The following is a 26,271-nucleotide window of genomic DNA, read 5'->3' on the forward strand; positions in this document are numbered from 1 at the left end:
GAAAGAAATAGTTCCAGAATTAAGAAAAAGGGATAATTCCAAAATTAATGAAAGAAACATTATAGAATTAATGGAAGAGATAATTCCAAAATCGATGAAAGAAGTAATTTCAGCAATAATGAAGTGATAATTCCAAAATTAATGAAAGCGGTAATTCCAGAATTAAAGTAAAAGAGAGTTCCAAAATTAATGAAAGAAAAATTCTAGAATTAAAAAAAAAAATACTTCCAAAATTAATGAGATATAATTCCAAAATTAATGAGATAGAATTTCAGAATCAATGAAAGAAATAATTCAGCATTAGTAAAAGAAATAATTCAGCATTAGTAAAAGAAATAATTCAGCATTAGTAAAAGAAATAATTCAGCATTAGTAAAAGAAATAATATCAGCGTTAATGAAAAATAATTTCAGCAATAATGAAAGAAACAAATCCAGAATTGATTAAAGAAACAAATCCAGAATTGATTAAAGAAACAAATCCAGAATTGATTAAAGAAACAAATCCAGAATTGATTAAAGAAACAAATCCAGAATTGATTAAAGAAACAAATCCAGAATTGATTAAAGAAACAAATCCAGAATTGATTAAAGAAACAAATCCAGAATTGATTAAAGAAACAAATCCAGAATTGATTAAAGAAACAAATCCAGAATTGATTAAAGCAATTACTCCAGAAGTAATGAAAGAAATAATAATTAATAAAGAAGTAATTCCATAATTAATTTCAAAACATCCTAAACTATATAGATTGGTGCAATTGGATAATATAAGACAATACGGAGACATTAATTTTCATTTTCGTGCTTGAGATATAAATAAAAAGCTGAAATAAATGTTATTGCATGGATATCAACCTCAAAAGTGGGTCTGGCTAATTAATTTATATTTAATTTTCTGGGCTTCGTATCTCTAAGCGAATTCAATATTTCGAAAATTGAGAATTCAATTCAATTTTTTAAATTATTGATGCGGCGGAAAACCTTACTAAATTTCCGCAATTCTATGTTAAAATCGGCAATTTTAACATTGATCTCTATGAGAGATCGTGTTTGTTTGCACCGAATCACGTGGTATCCTTGCATTCGATGTAGACGACATCGCGGCAGCTGGATGCTCCCTCCAGTAACATAAGCTCGATGGACAGTTATCAAAATTCAGAATCCTTTTGATCAAACCGTTTCTCAGGTAGCCTTTTTTGTCTGATATTTAGTGCTGTTCTGGAATCAGCATCACTGCAGAATTTTTCGATCGTGTTCAAAGCTTGATTTATAAGAACAGTTCATGGTCATCCCTTATGAAACTGTTTCCTAAATTTTGCTTATCATTCTTATGCTAACAAGGAAATATACTTACATTAACTTATTACTATCTGAACTTTCTGATATTTTCCATTCTCCTAATGGTGACAGAAAGTTTCAGATTTTAAATGTTACACCTTGATCTATAGGTTTAAAAGCCATAATTGTATTAAGTGATGCACAGTCTTGATGCACTCCAAGTGAACAATGTTAAAATGGGCATCAATTTATCAAAGAAAGAGTAGAGGAAATAAAAATTTTTAACGTTTTGAAAATGTTATTTTACGACTTTATTGGAAAACTAAAGTCTGGCTTTTTGTAGAATTTTTCAGACTAAATTTGCTCATACAAAAATCATGATTTTTTTTTTCTCACCAACTTCGAATTATCCATAAAATGTATCGAAAAGTTTGAATCAACAAGAACTTTTAACATTAGATGGAAAACTCAAGGGCAGTTTGTAAAAGTTTGAATTATCCATAATTCTAACTAACCAAGTTTGAATTTACTAAGTTCTACTGTATTATCTCTAGTTTTCATAATGGTTATGATTTATTTAATTAGAATATTTTGAAAGGTGTATGTACACTTTGTGACTGACTGTATATACATAGTGATAAGATTATAGAGAGAGATAATAAAAATCTCAAAATTGAATGTATGAAAGATATATAAATATTGTATGTTGTAAAATTAGCAAGGGTCACAATCAGGGAGAATCCCCTGCATGATTCAAAAGAGTAGAGGTTCCTGATGAGTGGCTAGGCCTAATCACACTGAAAATGGCCACCCATGTTTCCTGATGCCTGACTTCTCATGAACATATTAGATGAACCATGCCAAAAATGGAAGATACATTTTAAAAATATATACAGATTTTGAATGTATACAGAACTTCAAAGTTAGAGTGCAAATTAAATACGAAAGGAAATGAGATAATCTATCAAGATTTATTGAAAACTAGATTATCAGGAAAAATCAATGGAACATTATAGAAATATATCAATGTGATATACAAAAATTACAGAAGAAATACAAAAGATCGCAAAAAAGTCATAAGAGGTAAAAAAAATCTTGTGATGAAGGGGAAGTTCGTTTCTAGAGATTTGTTTCTTTGGAACTGGCAGAAATGTTGTTGAACAAGTTTATGAGTATGTTGTTGCCAGATGGAGCTTTACTGAGATAGATTGGTTGGGAATTCAAGTTTAATGTTACATACACAGTGGAATCTACAAATTCGTGAAATTAGTTTCTGAATATTTTTATGTTGATATTAGAGTGCCAACAGCTTCTGCCCCACCCCACATTTATTGTTTATACTATATACACAGGGTGATTCAAAAAAGATGGGAAAAACTATAAGAGGTGGTAATACACACAAAAACAATTTTCATCAAAGAATGCATGGTCTAAAATAAAATGCAGCGCTACAGGGTGCAACATAGTAAAACCGAGGATATGAGGAGGAAACGCAAGAATAATGTATACATTAGAAAAGCAATTTTAATGAATAATTTATAATAATTGCTTAAAAGAGTAACCGTCAACTCTGTAAATGGAATGCATGTCTGCTTTTTCAGTATTACTAAAATGTGCCATTATCCTGTATGTTACAACTGTTAGAATGGTTGCACGCTGGAATAACTTCACAGATTTGCATACATTTTCTTCTTCTTCCCCAGGTTACATTTGCATGCACAGTGTTCTTTTTCTCCCAATAAATTTCAACTGGAATGCCGTTTTAACGTTAAGGGAGCAGCTGTGTCGAAACGCACTAGCACATTTGCGTTTCATGTTAGACCATGTATTCTTTGATGACAGTTGTTTGTATTGGAGTGTACTATCACCTCTTAAAGTTTTCCCAGCTTTTCTGAGTCACCCATATATATATATATTTTTTTTTTCAAATGCAGATTATTGTTATTGATTCAAAATTGTTACCCAATAATTGCACTTTGTTAATGCAATTTGTTTTGGTTCATCTACACAAAATCTTTGAAAAATTTGATATCTAGCTTAATCAATTTGTTATTTTTGATATTTCATTGAAATCACCAAATGAGTCATTTTGAAATTGAACAGGAGACAGTAATATTCTCATTCAATCCATGATTGGTATACTCCCCATTGAGGATGTCTGGGGTGGTTTCAGATGAAATATCTTAACCTTTGAATCATGATTTAATAGCCCAATTAACACTAAAAGGACCATCTCTTCATTGTATCTGAGAAAGGACTGATGCAGGTCAAAGTGATTGGATGATAATTCTGAGTTTTGTTATTTTAATGTCCATATTGATGTAGCAGGGTTCCCAGTGACCTGGAAAGTCAGGGAATCGGAAAATGGTCAGGGAAAACTCTAAATACTTCTAAATACTTGGGAAAAGTCAGGGAAAATCTGAAGGGGAAAAAATCAGATGATAAATCTACATTAAAGTGGTTTAGCTTCACTTTTTTCCATGGAAGATCATTTTTCAGATCCCCAGGGAGAGAAAAAAAATCCTTATCAGCATTTTCTTCCAGATCCCCCTACTGAGAGAAATGTGAAAATTTGAAGGTGGGATTTTACATACCGGAAAATAATGTTGGCCAAGGAACAATCTGCCCTCTGAGTAAATAGATGAAGGGATCTAAAGTGGAGAGACCCTCCTTTTTTTCCATTGTTGAAAAGAAAGCCAATACCAGCTCTTAACTTCTTTTCTATCTCTTCTGGAAATTTTTTTTATAGTCTTGCTGCTTTTTCCTGCCTGTGGGTAGAGAACCTTTATATGTTGAAGAATGATTTGAATTCAATTGTCTCTGTAAGATTTCCAAGGAAACTAGTATTGTGTGTAAGATCATATGCACAATTTGATTTTGTGAGTTTGGTGGTGGTGGCAAAATATTAGCATTGTGTTTGTAATGTGCTTTTCAATGGTATATTACCGTGAAATGATATACAGTCCCTCCCTGTATTCGCGGTTTTTCCTTTATTGGACTTTTTTTCAGCAATCATCATTCATGTGTTTTGTTTAGAAAATTTGATTTGTGTGTGTTTAGGATGGCTCATTTGTGCTACTGATAATGCTTCAAAATGACAAAAAAAGTGAAATCTTTACAACAAAAATTGTATATATTGGCTATGCTTGGCGAAAGTAAGTCAATTGCAGCGGAGGCTCACCATTACGGAATCAACGAATCTACTGTGAGGTATATCAAGAAAAAGGAATCTGAAATTTGATCAGCCATGGCTGTAGCTGCACCTGTGGCATAGCTGCCAAGTCTCCCGAATTTTAGCTTCATCCCTCGACCTTCCGAAAAGTTCTTAAATCTCCCAAATTTTTACAAAAATCACAAAATCCCTAATTGTCCCTAAAAATTCCCTACTTCATAAAAAAAAATTCCCGCTTCTGAAAACAATCCCTAAGGAATTTCTTGTGGGGCATGAAGTCTGTTGCCTCTTTTCCCCCCCCCCCTTTCAAAATGCCACACATTTTAAATGGGGAAATTCCTTTTTAAGGAAGTTTTACAAACCCTCTGATGGTAACAAGAAAGTTGTTTGTCTTATCGTGCAGGGAAATAGCTTAGCAGCCAATAAATCCTGGATAATAATTGAAGATTATAGTGACGCGCATGTGGTCAAAATTTCTTTTGTTGAAGTTAAGTACGTGCGATATAACAAAACATGAATACTGATAAGCAAAAACATTTGATCAATTTTAAAGATACTTATTTCCCGATGAATTTCCTATCATCGAACGTTCCAAAAAAAAGGGGCAGACTTTTCCTTTTCGTACAAGTTGTGTTATGGACATAAACATCGGTCAGGGTGTAAAGATTGACAGCACTCATGGGAAATGAAAAAAAACATCAAGCAAGTGTCAGAAAAAGTCTGTTCTTCAAAAATTGCAGTTTTTTTCCTTCATCTTCCAATGACTTTGGGGTCATTTGTGCAGAATATTTGTTCACATCGTTTCTGATTGTGAATACAATATTTATTTATTTTTTAGATCACCATTTTGAAGTTTTGGTTCTCAATTTCACTTGTTTTTTGCATAGGGATTTTATTCCCAAGGGTTTAACTTCCATGTGTGTAAAATACATATTTTATTTGACTTAAATTTTTGAGTAGGGATTTTTATTCCCTACGCTTTTAATTTTTATGTGTGGAAAATCCCTATTTTATTTGTAAAAATCCCTTTTGTATGTATTAGGGTGTGGTTTTAGCATAAAATACTGGTCCGCAAGAAAAACTCCCTAATTTTCAAAAGTTGGCAGCTATGCTGTGGCAGCAAAAACTTTGCATCACCTACAGAATCCATGTGTTTCTCATACCAAAAATGCAGGTTTTTTTTGGGTATAAGACTGCTACAAAGAAGGCAATCCAATTGATTGTGATATTATAATGGGAAAAGGCGAAAAGATTAATTTACTCTTCGATAAAGGGAAGGGCTAGTGAAACGTCTATTTCATCAGAATTTTATGCAAGTAAAAGTTGATTTCATAGGTTTAAGAAACTATTTGGATTATGCAATGTTAAAATCACTAGCAAATAAGTTGCTGCCGACCAGGAGGCAGCTAGAAAATTTCCAAAGGCTCGGCAGAAAATTATTGAAGAGAAGGGTAATCACCTAAGCAGATGTTTAACGCTGACAAAACTGCACTATTTTGGAAGAAAATGACACAGAGAACATTTATCACTCAAGAAGAAAAGTGAGCCCCTCATTTTAAGGAAAGTTAAGGTTAACTTACACTATGTTTTTGTGCAAATGCGTATGCGTACATGGTAAAGCCCACCGTCATTTTCAAATCTATGAATCTGTGTGCATTGAAGGGAAAGGATAAGTCAGAGCTTGCGCACAGTATTTTGGATGAACAATAGAAAAGCTTGGACTATGAAAACACTTTTCCTGGATAGGTTTATACGATGTTTCGTTCCAAAAGTCAGGAAGTATCTTGAGAGTGAAGACATGTCATTCAAAGTTCTTTTGATACTGAATAAAACTTTTGGACACCCAGATGTCAATGAGTTCAAAGCTGATGGTGTGGAAGTTTGTTATATGTCTCCTAATACAACATCTATCATTCAGCCCACTTACATCAGGGGTAATGCGAGCATTCAAGGCTCACTATGTATGTCACTCAACGAAGATGATTTTGCATGCAATAGAAGAAGATGCAAATGCAGAAAATATCTTGTAGGTATGGAAAAATTACACTATCGCTAATGCCATTACTGTCGTCACTGGAACCATGGCAGCTCTTAAGAGAGAAACATTCAACTTGGGTTGGATTGACCTTTGGCCACAACATGCGCTCCAGCACACAACCATTTTTACAGAGCCAACTGAAGAGATTATGAAAGACATTGTCACGTTACCTTAACAGATGGGTGGAGAAGGTTGTTCGTGCACTGACAATCTGCATAACACAGAGTACTTCTGAGCCATCTAATCAACAACATCAACCCCACAATTTGTTTCATTCTAAAACTCAACTGTTTCAGGATTTTAGTTCTCACTTTGGAAATATATTTCAAAATTTGAATGCATTGAACTTGGTAGTAGAACAGATTTTTTTTTTCTGGTAAAAATACTCAATGTAAAGTCTTAATGTTTCATCAAAAGCGCTTCATATAAAGGAGTTCTTGATTGTTGAATTTCTAGCTTTTCTTATTGTACCAATCACTCTAGTATTATTCTGTTTCAGTTTTTTCCAGCAGGTATTATTGAAGTAGTACAAGGTGTTTGGGCTAAATATATGCAGAAGCAATAGCTTGTATTGAGAGAACCACACATGTGCTAGCTACGCCATCGTTATGGAATAGCTCCAAGTTTTTTTTTCTACGTAGGTCGTGAATGTGCACGGTAAACAGCTGCTTTGAGACACTTTTCGAAGCAGTTGTGATGATTGCCAGCAGGAAGACAGCATAGTAGGCTGCAGTTTGTTTTCTGGGGTTTTCACTCTTCAAGGTGAAAATGCGAGCCAATCTCCCTAATCTCCACCAAGACCAATCAGACCTACTGCATTTAAAATTCACGCATAGTATGTGATACAGGCAAAATAAACTGCTATGTTATTTAATTTTGAATGTGGAAGGCGCAGACACTTTTGGAACATATTATAGCCATTCTTCAGAAATTAAACTTGACATAAAACACATACACGGCACATTACATTCCGACATGCACAAATTCATTAGGTTCCTTAGAGGAATCTTTATGAAGTTAGATGTGCAGTTTGGTAGTATTAGCAGCATGTAAATGGCACACGTTTAGTGTGTGCTTTGGCTAGCTGAGTTTAAATCAGTGACCTGTGTTAAACTTCATGTGCGACCAAAGTGAAATGTGATTTGAAACAGCGTCTGCAGAGAGTAGATGCTTTAATAACATCAAATATTACTGAACACTTGGCAAGAGATTAAATGCTATTTGGGCATCTGCTGAGCCACTTAAGTGCATGCAATGGAAATGTCTGTGGTGTTTCTGATGAAATTGACCATCATGGTCTTTATAGGTACAACTAAAATTATGTTGGTTTATTTTTTTTAAACTAATGATAGATAGATAGAATAATGTATCAGTATTCTTAAGAAAAGTCACAAACTTTCAATTTTCTAAACAAATTGGTTCATTATAAAAATGGAGAAAGAAGATGGGAAATGTGTCAGAATGACCAGCTTGGTCCTTCTAGTGTCGAAGCACTGTTTAGTCACAAAATATACACTCTTCAGGTTTCATTTTTATTAATTAGCTGATTTTGGAAATAGTCTTTTGTATCTCAAAATACTCAGATTTATAAACTAACTTCTATAAATTTTTTTAAATTAATTTTTTTCTTTTTCTGTTATTCTCTTCTATGGTTCTTATCTTTCAGACAGTTGCAACTTGTACAGCTGAAGAGAGTGAAAGAACAAGTATTGATACACCAAAGACAAGTCCTACTGACTCAAAAATTTCTCAAGAAAGTGGCAGAGGTTTAAATAATGCAAAATTCCCAGTGTCCGATGCCATTGAAATTTCTGACACTCACAGTGTAAAAGATATAAAAGTTGAGCGTAAAAATGAGGAGATTGAAAATCAAGTTCTTTTGACTGAAGTTAAAAAAGAAATTGTTCATTTTTCTGATAATGTAGATAGTATGAATATTCCTCCAATCCAAGAACAAAAGCAGAGCAATGAAGGTATTTATTTATTTTTTAAAGAAAACGTGTAGGAAGTGCGGGTATTTTATGGAAATACCATTTTATATATATATATATATATATATTTCTATTTTAATATTATTTTTCTATTTTAACCCTCCAACTGTGGGTGGCTTTTAAATTTTTCAGTACAATATTGTAGGCTATTTTCATCTGCCATGTACGTAGAATGCAATAAAAGCATACCCTCTAAAATTTTATAGAATACATGAAATGCAATATTCACGTTGCCTCCAGCTGGAGGGTTAAAAAATGATTGGGACCTAAACTCTGTATTTTTATAAAATTTGGATTCTTGTTATTACATTGACACATGTATGACATTTAAAAGTAAATCTCATGTCCCAGAAAATGGTATTTATAAAAAATTATATTTGAGGGAGGGGGTAATATATGAAATCATTAAATATATTATGGAGTAAGGGATCTGAAATAGACATCAGGGTACACATTAATCCAAGACCTTTCCTCTTCTATCTTCCAAAATGTTCCGTCTTGAAAAGATATTCATGCTTAACTCAGGTGATACTTGTAGTATTCCATATTAAATTACTCAACACATCATTTTTGAAAACATTGCTTTCCATCAAACAGGAGAGTATCTAGACTAGAGTTTGCTAAAAAATTAAGATTAGTGCCTAAGTGGCACAGTGGTTAATTTCTCGACTTCCATTACAAAGTTTACCGTTAAGGTCCACGGGTTCAAACCTGGGCAAAAACATCAGAAATCAGTTCTTTACCAGGGTGTCTACCATCACTGGAAAGTCATGAAGTCCCAGGAAAGTCACAGAATGAGAAAAAGGTCACGGAAGTCTTGAAAAAGTCACAAAGTTTGAGTGAAGGTCACAAATGTTTTTTATTCTCCAGAGATTTTTTTTTTTTACTTTTTCCCTAAAATCTAGGCTTTTTGAAAGCCGTGGCATTCAATATTTCTTTCTTTTCTCTCAGGTTTTATTCGTTCTTTTTTTCTGCCCCTGAGGAATGGATGGGTGAGTAGCAACAGAAAAGAACAATGCCAATACATAGCCACCCTACACTGGGGCAGACATTATGTGGGTGGGGCAAAAAGCTATTTAGACTGGACGAACAATAAATAACTTTTCTTTCTTTGCTTGTCTGGACTTTTCAACATCTGTAATATTCCCCCTAAAACAGTGTTCTCAGTATCATGTGATAATTCCTAGAGGGGAGGGGACTTTAATAGACCATGGCAGTAGGGAGTCCTCTTGGGGACAATATTGGTTTTCTGTAGAAAGGACATGATCTTCCCCCCACATCGTGGAGCAGGGCTGTTGGATCTTTAGCGGGTCTTTATGAATGGTTTATTGCTTCATTTTTACCCATTTATTTCCCATTAATTTTGTGTATGCCCAGGCCTTCCAATCAGGGAAAAATATATAAACCTGCTGGATTCCAAAGGTTAAGAAACACTGGTCTAGTGGCTCCACATCTTGCAGTAGGACCCCCTAAGCTGAGATCTTTGGTGGGCTCGAGCCAAATCTTTTACGGGCCCTGTATAGTGAATTTATAGCGAGAAAAAACAAAAATGAGAATTAACTCATTTAATGTTCCTGGGCTGGATCAGCCCTCTACCGTGCTTCCCTTCCAATTAGAAAATCAGCTGGACTATGTTTGTACCCTTAAACAATGGTTTTGGCTCTCGTATATAAAAACGTTTCTTCTCTCTAATTTTTCATTTTACCTGCGCTAATACACTTTGCCTGCACGTGTTAATGCAATCAGTAAAGAAATGGGCTCATTCATGCACATTCTATCAAGACAGCGTTTTCTTCTAATGCTCATCCCTGTCTGGTGATGCGCGTCGATTTCGACAGTTGGTGCCGATCGTAGAACCGACAACAAACTGTTCGATCAATCACACCTTGCTCCATTCAACGACGTTCGGGTCTGTTGCTCTGTTTTGAGCCCACTATTGCCATGCATCGCAGCGCAAGGCTGCTGTTTTGCACAAGGCTTAATATTGATGAATAGTGTGTTCAGTAGTTTTGCATTCGCAGGACGCGTTTTCAACGAGCGGGGTGCGCCCACGGAGTTTGCTCTTTAAAGTTTTGTTGTAGGTGGCTAAGAAACTGATACGACAAAAACATTGATGAAGGTTAAAGTTCTTTTAGCAACAGAGTTTCTAGAAAAAGTGTCGGTCTCATCAATTACATTGCATCGGACCACTGTCACAAGAGTCACACGATTCAATTGAGAGGTACGTCCCAACCATCACTCGATGATGCCATCGGGGAGTGGGCTGTCAATGGCATCTCCGACGAACTTCCGTACCAGTAGAATCGATGTATTCAAATTCGATCAGTAACGTAGCAGCCACGTGAAGAAATCTGACGACCAGAATTAGCACATGATGTTGGTAGAGGCGATCGGCAACCAGGCGGAGCCGTGCGTAAGTCTGGTACCCAATCAACGGTTCATGATGATGCAAAAGGTGATGTCCGGCATGCACCCAACCAGGTGAAATGCCTTAGCAGTTCAGTGCATTGGTGATTCGGTATATTTGCGACATTTCCAGCATACTGCCGCTATTTAAAGGGCTATTCCCAGCATCCCCTGCTTCACCATCAAATCAGGATGCGTGATCTTATGAAAGGCAAGGATCTGTGGAAAGGCAAGTGCTATTTGCATAAATATTCAGAATAAAAATACGACATGAAATCTTGCAATACTGATATGTAAACAATGGCAGTCGATTGGCGAAAATCTACAGCGGACCGATTCTCGGAGGTGAATTAAAGGTAAATAAAAAGATTTCAAAATGACTAGATCTAGGAATATTCCGCGGGGGGGGGGGGCCCAAGGTAATGTTACACGTATATACGAATCGCAAGGGTGTATGCAGGAATGGATTGCATTGAATATTCATGATAACCAGAGGGCTTAGGTGATTTCGCAAAAATGATTAAAGCCATGGGTGGGACTATGGGGAGGGGGGCAATGAAGACAATCTCTCTTTCTCCCCCCCCCCCCGATTAAAAAAATTATTGGCATAGGCAGAAGAGCAAAAGGTGGATATTAGTCCCTCCTTGTTAGGGAAACAACCTGTATCCACTTATGCTTTTGCAGGGGGGAGGCTTATGTGGCTTGAGCCCTTAGGGTCCAGTTTCTATGGGGCATTGTATTTAAAACAACTTTAAATTTAAAAGTTTTTAAAAATTTGATAGAAAATTCAGGTCTTTTTTTTTGTTAATTTACTTGCGTTCCCCCTTTCATTAAGACCCTCTATTTTATTAACCCCCCTCCCCCCCCCCCAGGTGGTCGCTTCTCACAGTTTAGGAACAACTGATGTAAGAAAACTGTCTTGCATGGCTGATTTTGTCTAATGCAGGGCTGTCATTTTTCCTACTTTTTGGTAAAATGGTAAAATGTCCCACTTTTTGTCCTACTTTTTTTAACAAAATTTATATAATTGATTTTAATTGAAAAGAGAATCATGGTCATAATGCCAAATAATACAAATGTAGTAGATTGCAATTAATGATTCTGTCAAAGCAGAAATTGTATTATTTTTAAGGTTATTTCGGGGCGTGGTGTATGTGGACCATTTGGTGGTTTAGTAATCTTTCATTTGCTCAGTTTGAGGCAAAGCTGTAGTGAGGGGAGGGGACTTCACTCCCCAGGAAGTGAAGAAATGACTGAAAAAAAGGGAAAAGATGGCAAAATCTTTGGTTCTATCACTTTCGTCTCCCCCCCCCCCCAAGAAAATTTATGGCTAAGGGCCTGGTTTGAGGTTTCTACAAGTACAGTAGTCATTAAAAACTTCTGCCTGGTTGAAAAAAAATAATTTTGTATTTACTATTTCATGGCCTTGGACAGTAACTGACAACATTCATTATTCAAAATTATGGTGCACATTTTTGTATAAGTGAAACAACAGTTTGCCTAACAAAGCAGTTGGGTGCATAGACCTATTCTAGGTTTTGTGACTTTGATGATACCTAATAGCATTCAATTTTCTTCTGTATTTTTAGGGCATGCAGAGGCACAAACAATATTTACAATGCTCAAGTTAAAGAGCTATAAATGAAAGCGCTTCATTTGTGAAAATGATTACACTGGCATTGACCACTAAAATTTAAACAAATCCTTTTTAAGAGGGATGGACAACGCAGTAAGACCAATTGTGGCCCAGGCTCAGTCCCATGAGGGATATAAGTCAGTAAAACCATCTGGTCCACCTTGACTTATTTATATCAGACCTTGTAATTTACACATTTTGCTTTTGGAAGTGGTATCGAAAGAGTGTCATTCTTAAAAAAACTTCCATATCTTCATAATTTGCCGTGTTTATTGCAAAGAGAGTTGACAGACTGGACTGTGGAAGACTCCCAAAAAAGAATATAATATATATATTGTGAGCAGAAAAGAATTATCTGTGGTTGCTAAGACCCTATTGTGACCAAAAAAAATTTTTTGTAACCAAGTAGTTTCTGTCATTTTGCTTTGGCTTGAGTCAATCTGATAGGGTACTGAAATAGTGTGCTATGAAAAAAATAATTTAAAAATTTTATGGGTTTTTTTTTAAATTATGCCATAGTTATGTTGTCTAAGGGGGTACCCTTCCCCAATCCTACTTTTCTAATTTGTTTTGAGTGGGAACCCTGTGAATGAAAAAAGATAACAGAAAAGTCCCGAATTGTCACAGAATTTTGCTTTTGTTATTTGGTAGACACCCTGTTTACCTACCGAGCCTGGAGCGACCACTCATGGATGATGCCTAACTCCACTGGTTGGAAATTGTCGTATGGTGATATATGACCAGAGTTGGTGTGTGGTAAGGTAGCTAAAAAATGAGCACAGCACAATAAAATACAACACTTATGATGTACATTGTGCTTAGTTTCGAATTAATGGGCTAATTTCCAATAATTAATAAACACTTTTGAAAACTTGTCTGAGTGAATTTCTGGAAGTAGAAAAAAATAAATCTTTTATACCAAGTATAATAACAATGATCTTTTATATCAGCCAAGTGGCTCTGACAATGATAAGAAAAAAAAACTCATGAAGCTGAGATAAGAAAGAAAAGACCAACGGAACAATCCACATTGATGCAATCACAAAAAAGGTAGAAAAGAAATGTTTTTGTCAACATAGTCCAGTACTATTTTCTGTACAATTAGTTTCTTGTTGGATACCCTTTTGTAGCAATATCTACCTGGCCTATTCTGAGTATTGAATCAAATAAATATACTAAGATGCTTGCTAGATGTTTTCTCATTTGTGTTGTGGTAGCTGACTTTTTTAAACATTTGATGTCTTTTACTATTAACCATTATATCAACAGACCAGTTTTGCTTGTAAATGCTGTTAAGATGCATAGACTGTGAGATTACTGTTTGATAAAAAAAAAATATATTTATGTTCCTCAACCCCCTTCTTAGACCTCTACAACCTGAGTTTTGTTAGAGGCTTTAATCAAAACATTCAGTGGCACTTAGGGACATTTCCAATGAATATATGCAATCATGGAAGAGTAGATGACTTTTTCTAATAATACTGAAGAAATTGTTAACGAATAAGGCAAATGCCAGAAAATACTAAAAAATTCTTAATGCATTTCGACACGCTATGGGTTTCATTTTCCGAAGATAAGTGTATCACACTGACCAAGTTTCCCACTTGGATTGAGTACCAAATCTTCAATCTCGGTTGCTCAGCGAAAAATTAATAGGTCTGTTCAAGTCAAACGTTGTAGCAAGAATGAAGCGAAGAGCCTGCATGTAAGTCTTTTGCAACAACCTGATTGGCTGCTTGCGAAATGGAGCTATCCAATTGGTCTATTTGAATTTTCTTTAAATTCTCTCTCATAATGAATTTAAGTCATGCCAATGCAATTGGTGGTGTTGATTTACTGTCGTTTACCGATTTATTTGTGAAGGCCTGGATGTATGTTTTTGACTATGTTGTTCGCTAGGGAAAACCCCTCATGTAAGTAAAGCACTTAATTGTAGTAAACATATCCTACTTCATGGCCTTAAACAAGATCTCAGGAGTGTACTAGGCTCCGTCTAGGAATGTTTGTATTTGTTCCATTTAGAAGCATCTCAATGTGAGGGCTTTCACCATGCTTTTCCATTCTACCCTAGCTTAGAGCAAAATTCATTCTGGCGTACTGTGAAAGAGTCCTAATGCTATCAGGGCACCCTCATAATATAGAAATATCCTTAAATTAGTAGCTAATACAGTTTCCCCTATCTGTCAACAATCTAAAATAGTTAATTTAACAGGCAATCAATTAACAAGTATGCAAATTAAAGCTCTAGAACTGGGACTTGACTTCTGTAACAAACGTAAACTCAACCCAGTTAACATTATTGCTCCTATAGAGAAGTCGATTTCACGTAGTAAGATCAAACCCGAACAAAAAGACACCCTGAGATACCTTTTATCCAACATTTCAGTGCATAACAATCAGATGAGCAATAAGAAGTTCTCATTTGATTATTCACAGGATGAACGTAAAAGCACTAAGAAACTACAAGGTGACAAAAATATCATGATTTCTAGAGCAGGTAAAGTGGGTCAAATTGTGGTAATGCTTAAAGAGCAATACTCATAATTAATATTATCACACATTGCGAGTGGCCCACATAAAGAAGTGAAGAAAAATCCATCCGATTCCCACTGAGAAAATTGAAAGAGGTGGTAAAATCAAGTGTCTCTCTTCCCAATCACGTAAAAAAGAGCGTTATTCCATCAAATGCCATTTCGTCCTGGATCTATGGCCTACCCAAAGAGCATAAACACTCATTATTTCTCCGTCCCGTATAGTTTAATTTTTTTTAAATTGATTGCAAATGGCAGCACTACACATAACAAGCATTACACAGAAACAAACTTCACAGAAGGTTCACTATACATACACACACATTCCAACATGTACCAATGCGTGAAGTTCTGCAAAGGAATATGGACGAGGTGCATGTTTGGTTTAGTAGTAGTCTCTAACATGGGTACAGCTTCATATAACATCACTAAATTCCTTGTTCCCATTCTCTTGCCACTCACTAAATCAAATAATAACACAGAAATGCGTCAAGCTTTGCTCATATCATACGTACAGTTGAACCCAAGCAGCTTAACATAGTATCTTTTGACATAGTCTCAATGTTGACTAACATTCCCATAACTGGGATAGTATTTAATTTCTAGAACAACATCTTAAAACACACAATTTCTCACAGCTTGAAGTAGAGGATATATACAATCTCACATACACGTGTCTTACAAACAGCTTTCAGTTTTGATGGTAGGTTTTACACCCAGACTGATGGCCTAGTAATGGGAAATCCCATCTCTCCTATTTTGTGTGATATATATATGGATGAGTTTGAACGGAAGCTATTGAACATCGTGCCCTTTTCATTTTATAGGCGATATGTGGATGATACCTTTGTGCTTTGGGATGGTTGCAAAGATGACTTGGAGCAATTGCTACTCATTATGAATGATATAGACCCTCATGTTCAATTTACAGCTGAATTTGAAACAAATAATGAACTGCCTTTCTTGGACATACTAGTAACTAAACAAAAATCAAATTTCAAACCTTGGTCTATCGTAAGCCTTTCTTGTTCTCATTACCACCTCATTTTGGATCTTGCCATCCCATGCAACAGAAACTCAGCATTTTGTACCTACCTTATATGTCGCAAGAGCATTTAACATTTGCTAAGATCGAAACACATTAGACCGTGAACTTGAAGACATGGAGTTCAACACCAAGATTGTTAACGAAATGAGTAGAAAATTTACGAAACCAGCAAGAGAAACCACTTTGGAAAATATTACTGAGAAGCCACTCAATGAAAGAGTAGTTATACCATACAATCCAATAGTCTCGCTTAAGATCAAGCCGTTATTAATTCACAATCAGTTATTAATATTCACAACAGGCATGATACTAAAGCCACTTCCATTCTGTGCCACCTCTACCCTTATCATTTTGTTGAACAGAGTTCAATACTCAAAAAAGATTCTCAAGAAGTTTAACTTTACAGCCGTAGATTGTACATCTGCTGAAACATCTTAATGCCATCAGCAATCTCCAACCATGAGTTTAAGTGAATATACTGCAGTAGTTACAATTATTAGATCTTTGGTAATCCTGCCTTGCATTTACTTTATACCATTAGATCAAAATAGCATAAAGCTGGGGCCCACAACTCCAGAGAATTATTGGACTAATATTTAAGATCATATGCAAAATTCAGGGTTTTTTTTCAGCCAGACCGATTCTTAGCAGAGATAATTTTTTTCTTTTTTTTGCAGGACATTATCCAAACAGTTTTGCAGCATTGAAGTGCTGTTCAGCTTTTGAAACATTTACATTCAACTTGTTAGTTGCCTTTACAGGGAAAAAAAATCTCCACAATCTGTCACCTCTATTTGAAGGCACACCTCCATTCTACATTCTAGTCATTTTTTCGAGCAAATAATATAGGCATTGTTAAATAACTCTTGAAATTGCTAATTACTAGATTTATTAGCACATAATCATACAGGGTGGCTATACAATACAATGGGCGCCATTGGAGTCCCAATGTCAACTGCTCATCTTACAATATACAAAAACCTTCTTGGAGATGAAGCCTGTGCTGTGATCTGTCAGTCACTTTTTCAGTTAGTAATATTCACAACAGGCATGATACTAAAACCACCTCTTCAGATGACCATCTTGCCCACCCATCTTGAGTTATCTGAGAAAATCTTTTGAATCTAGATTTTTATCTCGGTTTTGAAAATTTTGAGTAGATTTTTATATTACCCTTAATCATTTTGTTGAACTGACTTCAGTTCAAAAATGTTAGGCACTGATCTCTCTAAGCTACACACACACACACACATCGGTACTTGCTGAAAATGCTTCCTCGCATAGAAAATCACGAAATACCTTTCAGGTAGATGTGGTATATTGTGTGTGTCATTTGGTGCACAGAAAAAACATGTTCACACGTGTAAAATAAAAATTAGAGGGAATAATGCTGTTGGGATCATGCAGGATTTCTTTGTTAACTTGAGGTGGTGATGTAACAAAATTTTTGATAAAAATAAAGGTAGATGGCCTAAGATCTTTCATTCAAAATGTTGTAAGTATTAGAAAATTTGTCTGATATTATATATGATTATTAAGGAATGAGATAGGGGCATTAAAATTTACCATTTAATTTTGACTGGTAATAAGTTTTTGACAATGTGCATTTATTTTTTCAAACTCAGTAATACAGACTGCCATGATAATTTCCGGGCTCTGTAAATTTTGATTTGTGAATTAGTCATGAAGTAAACTATGCAAAATAAAGTTATATATATTTCCATTTCCTGGTTAATAAAATTTTATGGATCTTTTTATGAATGAGTGAACATGATTGAATTCACTCATCCATAATCTGAATTGTTAAACTTTAATTCTTATTGTGGGCATTGTTTATAATGAATATTTTCTATGATCTTCTGAGAGTCCATTATATCTGTACTCAATCAGCAAAAAAATTTTGCTTCAACATTTTATAATATAGACAGCTTTTTTCTCACAAGGAAAGGGTCCTAGGTGTCATCCCCAAAAAAATTATGAAAAAATTCAATTGCATTCATCTTACCCAGAAACACATAAAAACAAAAAAAAATTAGTGGTAGAGTGTAATTATTAAAGCCGAAGCAGTATTAAAAATTACAACAGTTGGTGACTTGTCATCTCTTGCGCTTTTTGACAAATATCTATAAAATACTTATTTACACTCTCTCTAGCTCTCATCTTTTTTCTTTCTTTTTTTGTGCTGCACTTGATCATGTGTTGCTTGAATGACATTACTATAGGGTTGCAGGATTTTTTAAATTCATTCTCGGCCTCTGTTGTTAAAAATATTTAAATTAAATATTTTTTAAAGTGACCCATAATAATTCAGTTGGATTTTTTTTTATATTTCTGTGCACATTTAAATGAGTAGAATTGGTTGTAATTTTTTCAAAACTTTTCAAAGATATCACTTTGCGACCCTCGTCAGCCCAAGATGTCAAGGAAACAGTTATTTTCTGGATATTATGCCAAGGTGAACACAGAAAGAATTGCATTTGGTCTCCGCTGAGACTTGACCCCATGCCGTCTTGCAAACTGGTCAAGCATGTTACCTTCCACACCATTGCAGACACGACCCTGCCTTCCTTATTTCTTGCACTGTAGCATGGGGTGCTGAAGTAGAGCCATTAATAGCTTCTCTTAACTATAGAAAATAGCCCCCAGGTGGTATTGTTGGCCCCAGCTTTTTTGTGTGAAAAAACATGTCTCCAGTGGTGTAGATGATAGAATACTTGACCAGTTTGCAAGAGGGCAGGGCTTCAAGTCCCAGTGGAGACAAGAGGACCTTTCTCTCTGAGTTCGCCTCGGCATAATATAATAAAGAAAAAATATTGTTTTCCTTGATTTTATAATATATGATTAATTATTTAAAAATGATTTTAATAAGTATTATAATGAATTTTGTAACATTTGCTAACTTGGACGCTATGCATGAAATTTATTTTGATGAATGGTGATGATGTGGATAATTACGCATTACAGTGTGTGTACGACCTCAGTATAATGTCCATTGCTTTTAAATCATTACCCCTACAACACTAGTTTTTAAAGATCTCTGATAGCATAATTAGCTAATAATATAACTTGCTCATCAGTAAGTCACCCTACTTATTAAGTCTCTTTTTGTTCAGTGCCCATGTATAATGCTATACAGAAATCTGACTGGTTTTTTTTTCTTATTGGTATTGAGATTTGTTTCATTTTTTTTACAGCATCATCAGATGAAGAATTAGAGAGTTTGACTAAAAAATCTCATGTTCTTGAAAATGATCAAGATCAGGGAAAACAAAATGTGCTTCTGAAGCAATTACTACAAAATTGTCCATCAGCAGAAACTTCCAGAAAACAGGAAACGCTTACTGTATGTTTATTTTCAGAGTTTATATTTTCATTTTGTGCTGTAAATTCTCTTAGGATTTCGAACTTATCTCAGGTGATTAGATTAATATGAAAGTTTGTGATTACTGTGAAACATTTTTAGAAATGACACTTACTTGAAAGAACTTTAGAAGATACTTACTTTTTTTTTTGAAGAAACAACCCTTTTGCATACAGGCTTTTGGCAATAAATTTTGATGATTTATAGTTGAAGTACCAGCAATATACAGGGTGATCAGCGAATAAGCCCTTATTTCAAAATTAAATATCTCTACAACAAAGATCAATAGTATTATGCGGTAAACCGGTAAACGGTACGTTTATTAGCAAAACTGTAAAAATGTTGTACAGAAATTTCGAAAACTTAGTTACAAAACTGTTAACAGATGGCGCTGTAATTGGAATGATACCTATAAATAACTTTTAAAACGTGCTTTGAAGTCTAAAGCGATCAGTACGACTGTTGGATAGTGAAAAGAGGCTAGTGTGTAGAAATTAAAATAATGTATTCCATTGAACGTGTTTTTTTGGTACTGGAATATCACAGATTAGAACACAGTCCTACGGCAACAAGGCGCAGTTTCCAAAACCGATTCAATGTTCCAGTTGGACCCGATGCGAAAACCATTCGCATGCTCTTCGCCAAATTTGAACGGACTGGCAGCATGGATGATGATCGAAAGGCAAATGTTGGGCCTAGGTAAACTGTAGTCACTCCTGAAAATGCAGCCAAAGTTTCTGGAATTGTTCAGCAAAATCCTAGGAAAAGCATCCGAAGAATTGCATCAGAGACTGGTTTGAAGTACACGAGCACGCAAAAAATATTGAGAAACAGCCTACGGATGTTTCCATACAAAATCCAAAGTTATCAGGCCTTACCCATGAAAGCTGTTCGACAAAGGTTGACTTTGCGAATCAGATTCTCACAATGATTGACAACGAAGGTTTTGATGTGGGCTGCATCTGGTTCACAGATGAAGCACATTTTCACTTGAATGGATTCGTAAATAAACAAAACTGGAGATTTTGGGGTTCCGAAAATCCTCATTTGTGTGAAGAGAAACCACTGCATTCGCCTAAAGTTACTGCATGGGCTGCGGTACGCGCCAGAGGCATTATCGGCCCCTTCTTCGCTCGAGAAACGATTACTACTGAATTTTACGTTACAATTTTGGAACAATTTGTCAGCACACATCTAGCGTTGGAGGATCAACCAGGTATCGACTGGTTCATGCAAGATGGGGCTCGACCACATCGAACAGATAAAGTTTTTCGCTTTCTTCATGAATACTTTGGGAATAGAGTAATTGCGTTAGATTATCTAAAATTTACTGACACAGGAATAGATTGGCCTCCATATTCTCCCGATCTGACTCCTTGTGACTTCTTTCTGTGGGGTGCATTGAAAGACACTGTCTATCGAAACAATCCCGCTACTCTGGATGAGCTTGAATCGTTGATTGGTGTTGCATGTGATTCCATTTCCGTTGAGACATTGCAAGACGTGATGTCAAATTTCATTGTTCGGTTACGCCACCTCATTGTTACGAACTGTGAACATTTTGAAAAAATTGTGTTCTGATTGCAAAGACTTCTTGACTTTATTATTTTTTTTGTTTTAGACTCCTTTCAGAGAAAGAGTTTTCAGTGCAGAGCGCCATCTGTTAACAGTTTTTGTAACTAAATTTTCAAAATTTCTGTACAACATTCTTACAGTTTTGCTAATAAGCGTACCGTTTACTGCATAATTCTATTGATCTTTGTTGTAGAGATATTTAATTTTGAAATAAGGGCTTATTCGCTGATCACCCTGTATCTGAGAAGCTCTGGTGTCTTTGCTAATTTAGGAAATAAATTTGGAAAAAAAATGGATGAACAGGTTTTCCTTTCTCTTCCCCAAGCTACCCTTTCCCTTTACATCGTTTCCCCTCCTCCTTATGCCAGGGACATGAATGTAAAAATTTTCACTTTTTGTGTTTATCAGCTGGTTGGATCACTTATTTTGCTATTGAGGTTTTATCAGAAATGTGAATGCATATCCTCTATAAAAACACATTGTTTTTGCCATGTTCCATTTTAGGAAAACAGAACAGATTAATTGTGAGGGTAAAGTAAACATTCAAATGTCATTTCCAATTTTTTTTAAATCTGTATATGCATGTTACTGGCAAAAAAGGGATGATATGTGATACTATATTCGTTTTACTTGTCAGACTATAGCTAGAAAGAAAAGTAATGCTTAGGTAGAAAAAAAAAATCTAATCTAATTGTTCCCAGTGAAGCATCTTATAAGGGAAAGAAATGGAGAGAGCTCAATTGTATTTCTTCTATCCTGTAGGCCGAGATATCTCATTGTTGTGCAGGAAGAGTTTAAGTGAAAAACAATGTCTGATCATGCTGTTCATAAACTGTGTGTGCAACTTTGTAATTTATAATTAATGAATGAATGTGAGAGAATTTTTTTTTAGTCACTTAAATTTATTGTCCTCTACTGCTAAATATTGATTTGATCTGACCTTATGCTTATAACTTACCTTACTATTACATATAGTAAGGTAGGCTATAAGGTCAAATAGTTCACCTAACATGGTGAGGCTTTCTTCGATGACAATTAGATCTCTTGATATCAATATCATAATTGACAATCTCTTAAAAATTCAGATTCTAGCTTGGAAAATACTATGATATTTATTCTTAGGATGTGAAGAAAGAAGATATAAAATCTTCTGACAATCATATTGATGAGTGCGAGAAAGACCATTCAAATAAGAAGTCTGATGAAATGAAGCTGAAGAAACCATCTTACCTTGGTAATGGTATGATTTATTTTAAAGCAGGGGTACTGAATTTAGTTGTATCATAAAAAGAATTGTATTTTGAAAAAATTTTCATGTTTGAAATAATGGAAGTCAACCACATCTGCATAATATTGATGCTTGTATAAATAAACCAGCTGACCAGTACAAAAAGGCCAATTGATTAATCTTTACTGAGAATTGAAGTAGTTTTGCTAAAAAGGCAAACATATTACACAGGCCATTAATCACTGTTGGCTTGTTCAATGCCATTAGTATAAATTTGTCAAATGATCCTTTCCCATATGTTTAAAGCTCATTATAGAATATTTGCTTGCAAATTGACACATTTTTATTGAATACTATTTTTAATTTGGAATGCTGGTAAGAAGATGCACTTGTAACTTGTTGTACCACTGTATTTATTGCTTTTCCATTGATATAGAAATTTTCATTTTCATAGGGCATAAAAAAGTATTTTATGTGAGAATGATAATTTTTTCAAAGAAGAGAAGCAAATTTAGAAAGGGAAACTTTTGCTATAAATCATCTTTAGAAAGAGTTGTGTAAATTTGCTGGAGAGTTTTAAAGTATATATGTTTCTGGAACTATATATACATTTTTCCTTATATCTCACTCATTTTGCTTCTATGTGGAAGACTATCTGGACTAGAAGCAGCACTGTAAAGACCCAAATGAATTGGAGCTGTGATGCTATTAAACAGTACCTTCAACTTATCAGTTGTAAAACAACAATGCTGTAACCAGCACTTTAAACTGGATTTATTTTCATTTTGATTTTCTGCTGATCCCAACTTTCCTCATTTTTTAGGGTTTATTCTTCCTGCTAGAGATTTCTTTTACTCTCATTTCAGTGTAAAATGTTGATATCTCATGACATTATATACTGAATTTGATAAACATTTGTTAATTTTAAAGGTAAATAATTGTAAAATGTTTGCTTTTTACATAAGCTGTCATATTTTTCTTATGACTATTATGCAAAAGAATATGAGAGGGGAAATATGAAAGGGATTAGAATTTATGAAGAAAAAATTAAAACATGGTTATTGTCCGAGGATGATGTCACTCCGCTATCTATACAAAGTTTTTCAACAGCTGGCTGATGCAAAGATATATTTTGGAAAGAGAGAAAATTCAACTGCCCCTGCAGGGAATCGAACCCATGTCCTTGCACTTTCCAGGTGAATGCCGTAGGCCACTAGACTACAGAGGCAATGAATATCTCAATCTTTCCTTGGAGCTCGTGTGCACTGTACATAGACGGTCAGACCTATCTCAGGGCAAAGCTCATAATTGTTGGCAATGCCACCAGATGGCGACTTATCCGAGGATGATGTCACTCTTCGCTATCCATACAAAGGTTTTCAACAGCTGGCTGTTGCGAACATATATTTTGGAAAGAGAAAATTAAACTGCCCATGTGGGGAAGCAAACCCACATCCTTTCACTTTCCTAGACCACTAGGCTGAAAGGACGTGGGTTTGATTCCCCGCAGGGGCAGTTGAATTTTCTCTTTTCCGAAAATATATCTACAAGAGAAGATTCATAGCTCTTTTTAAATGAGAGTTCTTGTTTGAAAATAAAGGAACAAAAATTCCAGTAACCAGGCTCTTGGCTAAAGAAAAAGCGTTACATTTTGCATGTTTATCAGGCAAAAATGATTTTAGTGCAAAATGTTCAACGTGCAGTGCTGTCTCAACCCATGGTCCTACCCGGACACTGCCCAGGGGCACCTGGCAGATAATGAGATCTGGTTGAAATTTTTGAGATTAAGCATCTAAATTGGTGGGTAAGCATTTCCAGCCAGTTAGGGGCCTCAGAAAATTCACTTTGCCCAGGTGCCCATGATGCTCCTAAGACGGCCTTATTAACGTCCACAATCGTATTATGATGAAAAATAAATGAATATTTTTGTTTGTGTATTTAATTACATACAATTTTAGTTAAAATTTTGACTTGTTTTGATTAGCTTAATCTCTATTTTATGGATGCTTATATTATCAAAAATGTGTATTGTGCATTCAAATTATGTTTTTATTTTGCTTAAACACATACTTTCGCTTAAACTTTAAGCCAGTATGGATATAATGAAGTTCGCATATAATCAAGCATTGTTGCTGTTTTTTCTGACTTTGTTATAAGCGGGTTCGACTGTAGTTTTTGTTATATATTTATCTTTGTGAATCACAAGCGTTTTTAAAGCTGTGAGATTTCTTAGTTTATGTGATAAAATTTCTCTCATCATATAGATATACGCAGAGCTCAGCTGGAGAGAGAACCCACTCCACCACCTTTTCCACCAATGCAAGTTGATGGGAAATCTAAAGCAGTAAAACGCAAAAGGCCTAAAAAGAAAAAGAATGAAGGAAAAGATGTATCGCCTATAAAAAAGAAGTGTCAAAGGAGTTCTTTGTCAAAGTCTGAGGATAGTAGTGGCACACCTCTTGAAAGTCTGATGAACCAATTGACCAGTTTACCTCCACTTAGAATATTGGAGCCAAACATAAAACCTAATTTCAATATACTTCCTGTGTCTGGTGCAGGTGATCTAAATGCTAAAGGTATGTATGCAGCTTTTTTTTGTCAGCAAAAAGTCTTCTAATAGTCACAAAACATCTAAAATACTCTGAGAATGTTATAAATATTTACAGAGTGTCTACATACAAAGAAAAAAAAAATTTCTCCTAGTAAAATTAGAAAAATATCACAGAATCGAATGATTCATTCTTTGTTTTAACATTTAGTTTAGCAATCGCACAAAAGTTCACCAGCAAGCTCACAAAAACCCAGATAACTTTTGTGTCATAAAACATGATGACATAGAGCTTGATTTGACAAAAAAAAAAGAACCTTGTGTGCCAGCCAAATGTTTTTTTTAGAATTTTTTTCCCAATTTGTGAAGTCCTGTCTTAGTATGTCATGGCATCCAGTTTCATAATGTGAATCCTATATTTTTATTTAAGATAGCCAACTGCAAATATCTCTATGTTCATCCAACAAGTGCATCCAAAGGTGCTGCAAGGCCCTATTAGGGAATCGCAAACCACTCACTATTTTCAATATACAGTCGAACCCTGTTATAGTGAACCATCTGTGGACCTAATAAAAAGTTCACAATAACCAAGGTTCACTATATCCAAATTTGTTGAAACATTTATATCTTTTAGCATTTGATGGTGGTTTTGTTGGAAACATTCACTTTGATAACACACACAATTTACTAATGAATTATTAATCACTTAAATAAACAATTAATCAAATATTAGAAAGGGAAAACTTTGAAGTAGTATTACTTTTATTTTTACATCCTATAGAAAAATTTATTATTTTTGATTGAATACATTTCGATTTTTGATTTGAATACATTTTAAGTAAAACTCTTCAATTTTCTTATCGACGATTAGGAAAGAATCTTCAGTTTTTTTCCACATTTTCTGTAAAAAAAAGTATTCAGAATGTTTGCAGTTGCTTTCAATTCAGACAGAAGCTTCTTTGCTCCATCCAGATTTTTTTTCGTGAGCAGCGATGATCAGGCTGCAATTTTTCTAAGGGAAATTCCTTGCATATTGCCGATTGATTGGCTCCATCTTCAATACGTTTGATTATTTTTATTTTATCATCAATTGAAAATGCTTTCCTCTTAATGGAATTCAACATTTTTACCAATTTTTTTTAAAGATACTGCTGAAATGGCAAAATGACTGTTTAGTCAAAGGTTTCTCAAAGTGGACAATATCACCCTCTTTTGGGCGATAGAATTGTGTGGGGGCAATAAAAGCTTCGAGTATAACATATTATTGTGTAGGTTCACTTGAGTTGGGGGCGATGAGAGAAAATGTTTCTGAAAACAACATTTTGGTGTTATTTTCATGGATCTGCCCTGGACAGACATAGGTCCCTTGGGAGATCATACCCTTGTATTCAGTTTGTGTGCTGTTTCTGTTATGTTATTGTATGTATTTTATTCATACAAATAAAAGCCTTTACTCT

At 34.9% G+C, this 26,271-nt stretch overlaps 1 protein-coding gene across 3 annotated transcripts in view; it reads left to right on the top strand.

Moving 5' to 3' along the window:
• The window catches only part of LOC149065784 (histone-lysine N-methyltransferase 2C-like), a 385,748-nt gene that overhangs the window by 271,851 nt on the left and 87,626 nt on the right, over positions 1–26,271 (top strand). For all 3 annotated transcript variants that reach the window (XM_089253606.1, XM_089253607.1, XM_089253608.1), the window contains 4 exons: positions 8,157–8,463; positions 19,297–19,445; positions 22,161–22,272; positions 24,531–24,842. In XM_089253606.1, the coding sequence (XP_089109732.1) occupies positions 8,157–8,463; positions 19,297–19,445; positions 22,161–22,272; positions 24,531–24,842 (880 nt within the window). The remainder of the gene's footprint in view (positions 1–8,156; positions 8,464–19,296; positions 19,446–22,160; positions 22,273–24,530; positions 24,843–26,271) is intronic.

Source organism: Pholcus phalangioides, unplaced genomic scaffold (genome assembly GCF_987345545.1).
Source record: "Pholcus phalangioides strain wild (caught in Gottingen) unplaced genomic scaffold, Ppha-v1.0 ptg000039l_1, whole genome shotgun sequence".
Taxonomy (NCBI): Eukaryota; Metazoa; Arthropoda; class Arachnida; order Araneae; family Pholcidae; genus Pholcus; species Pholcus phalangioides.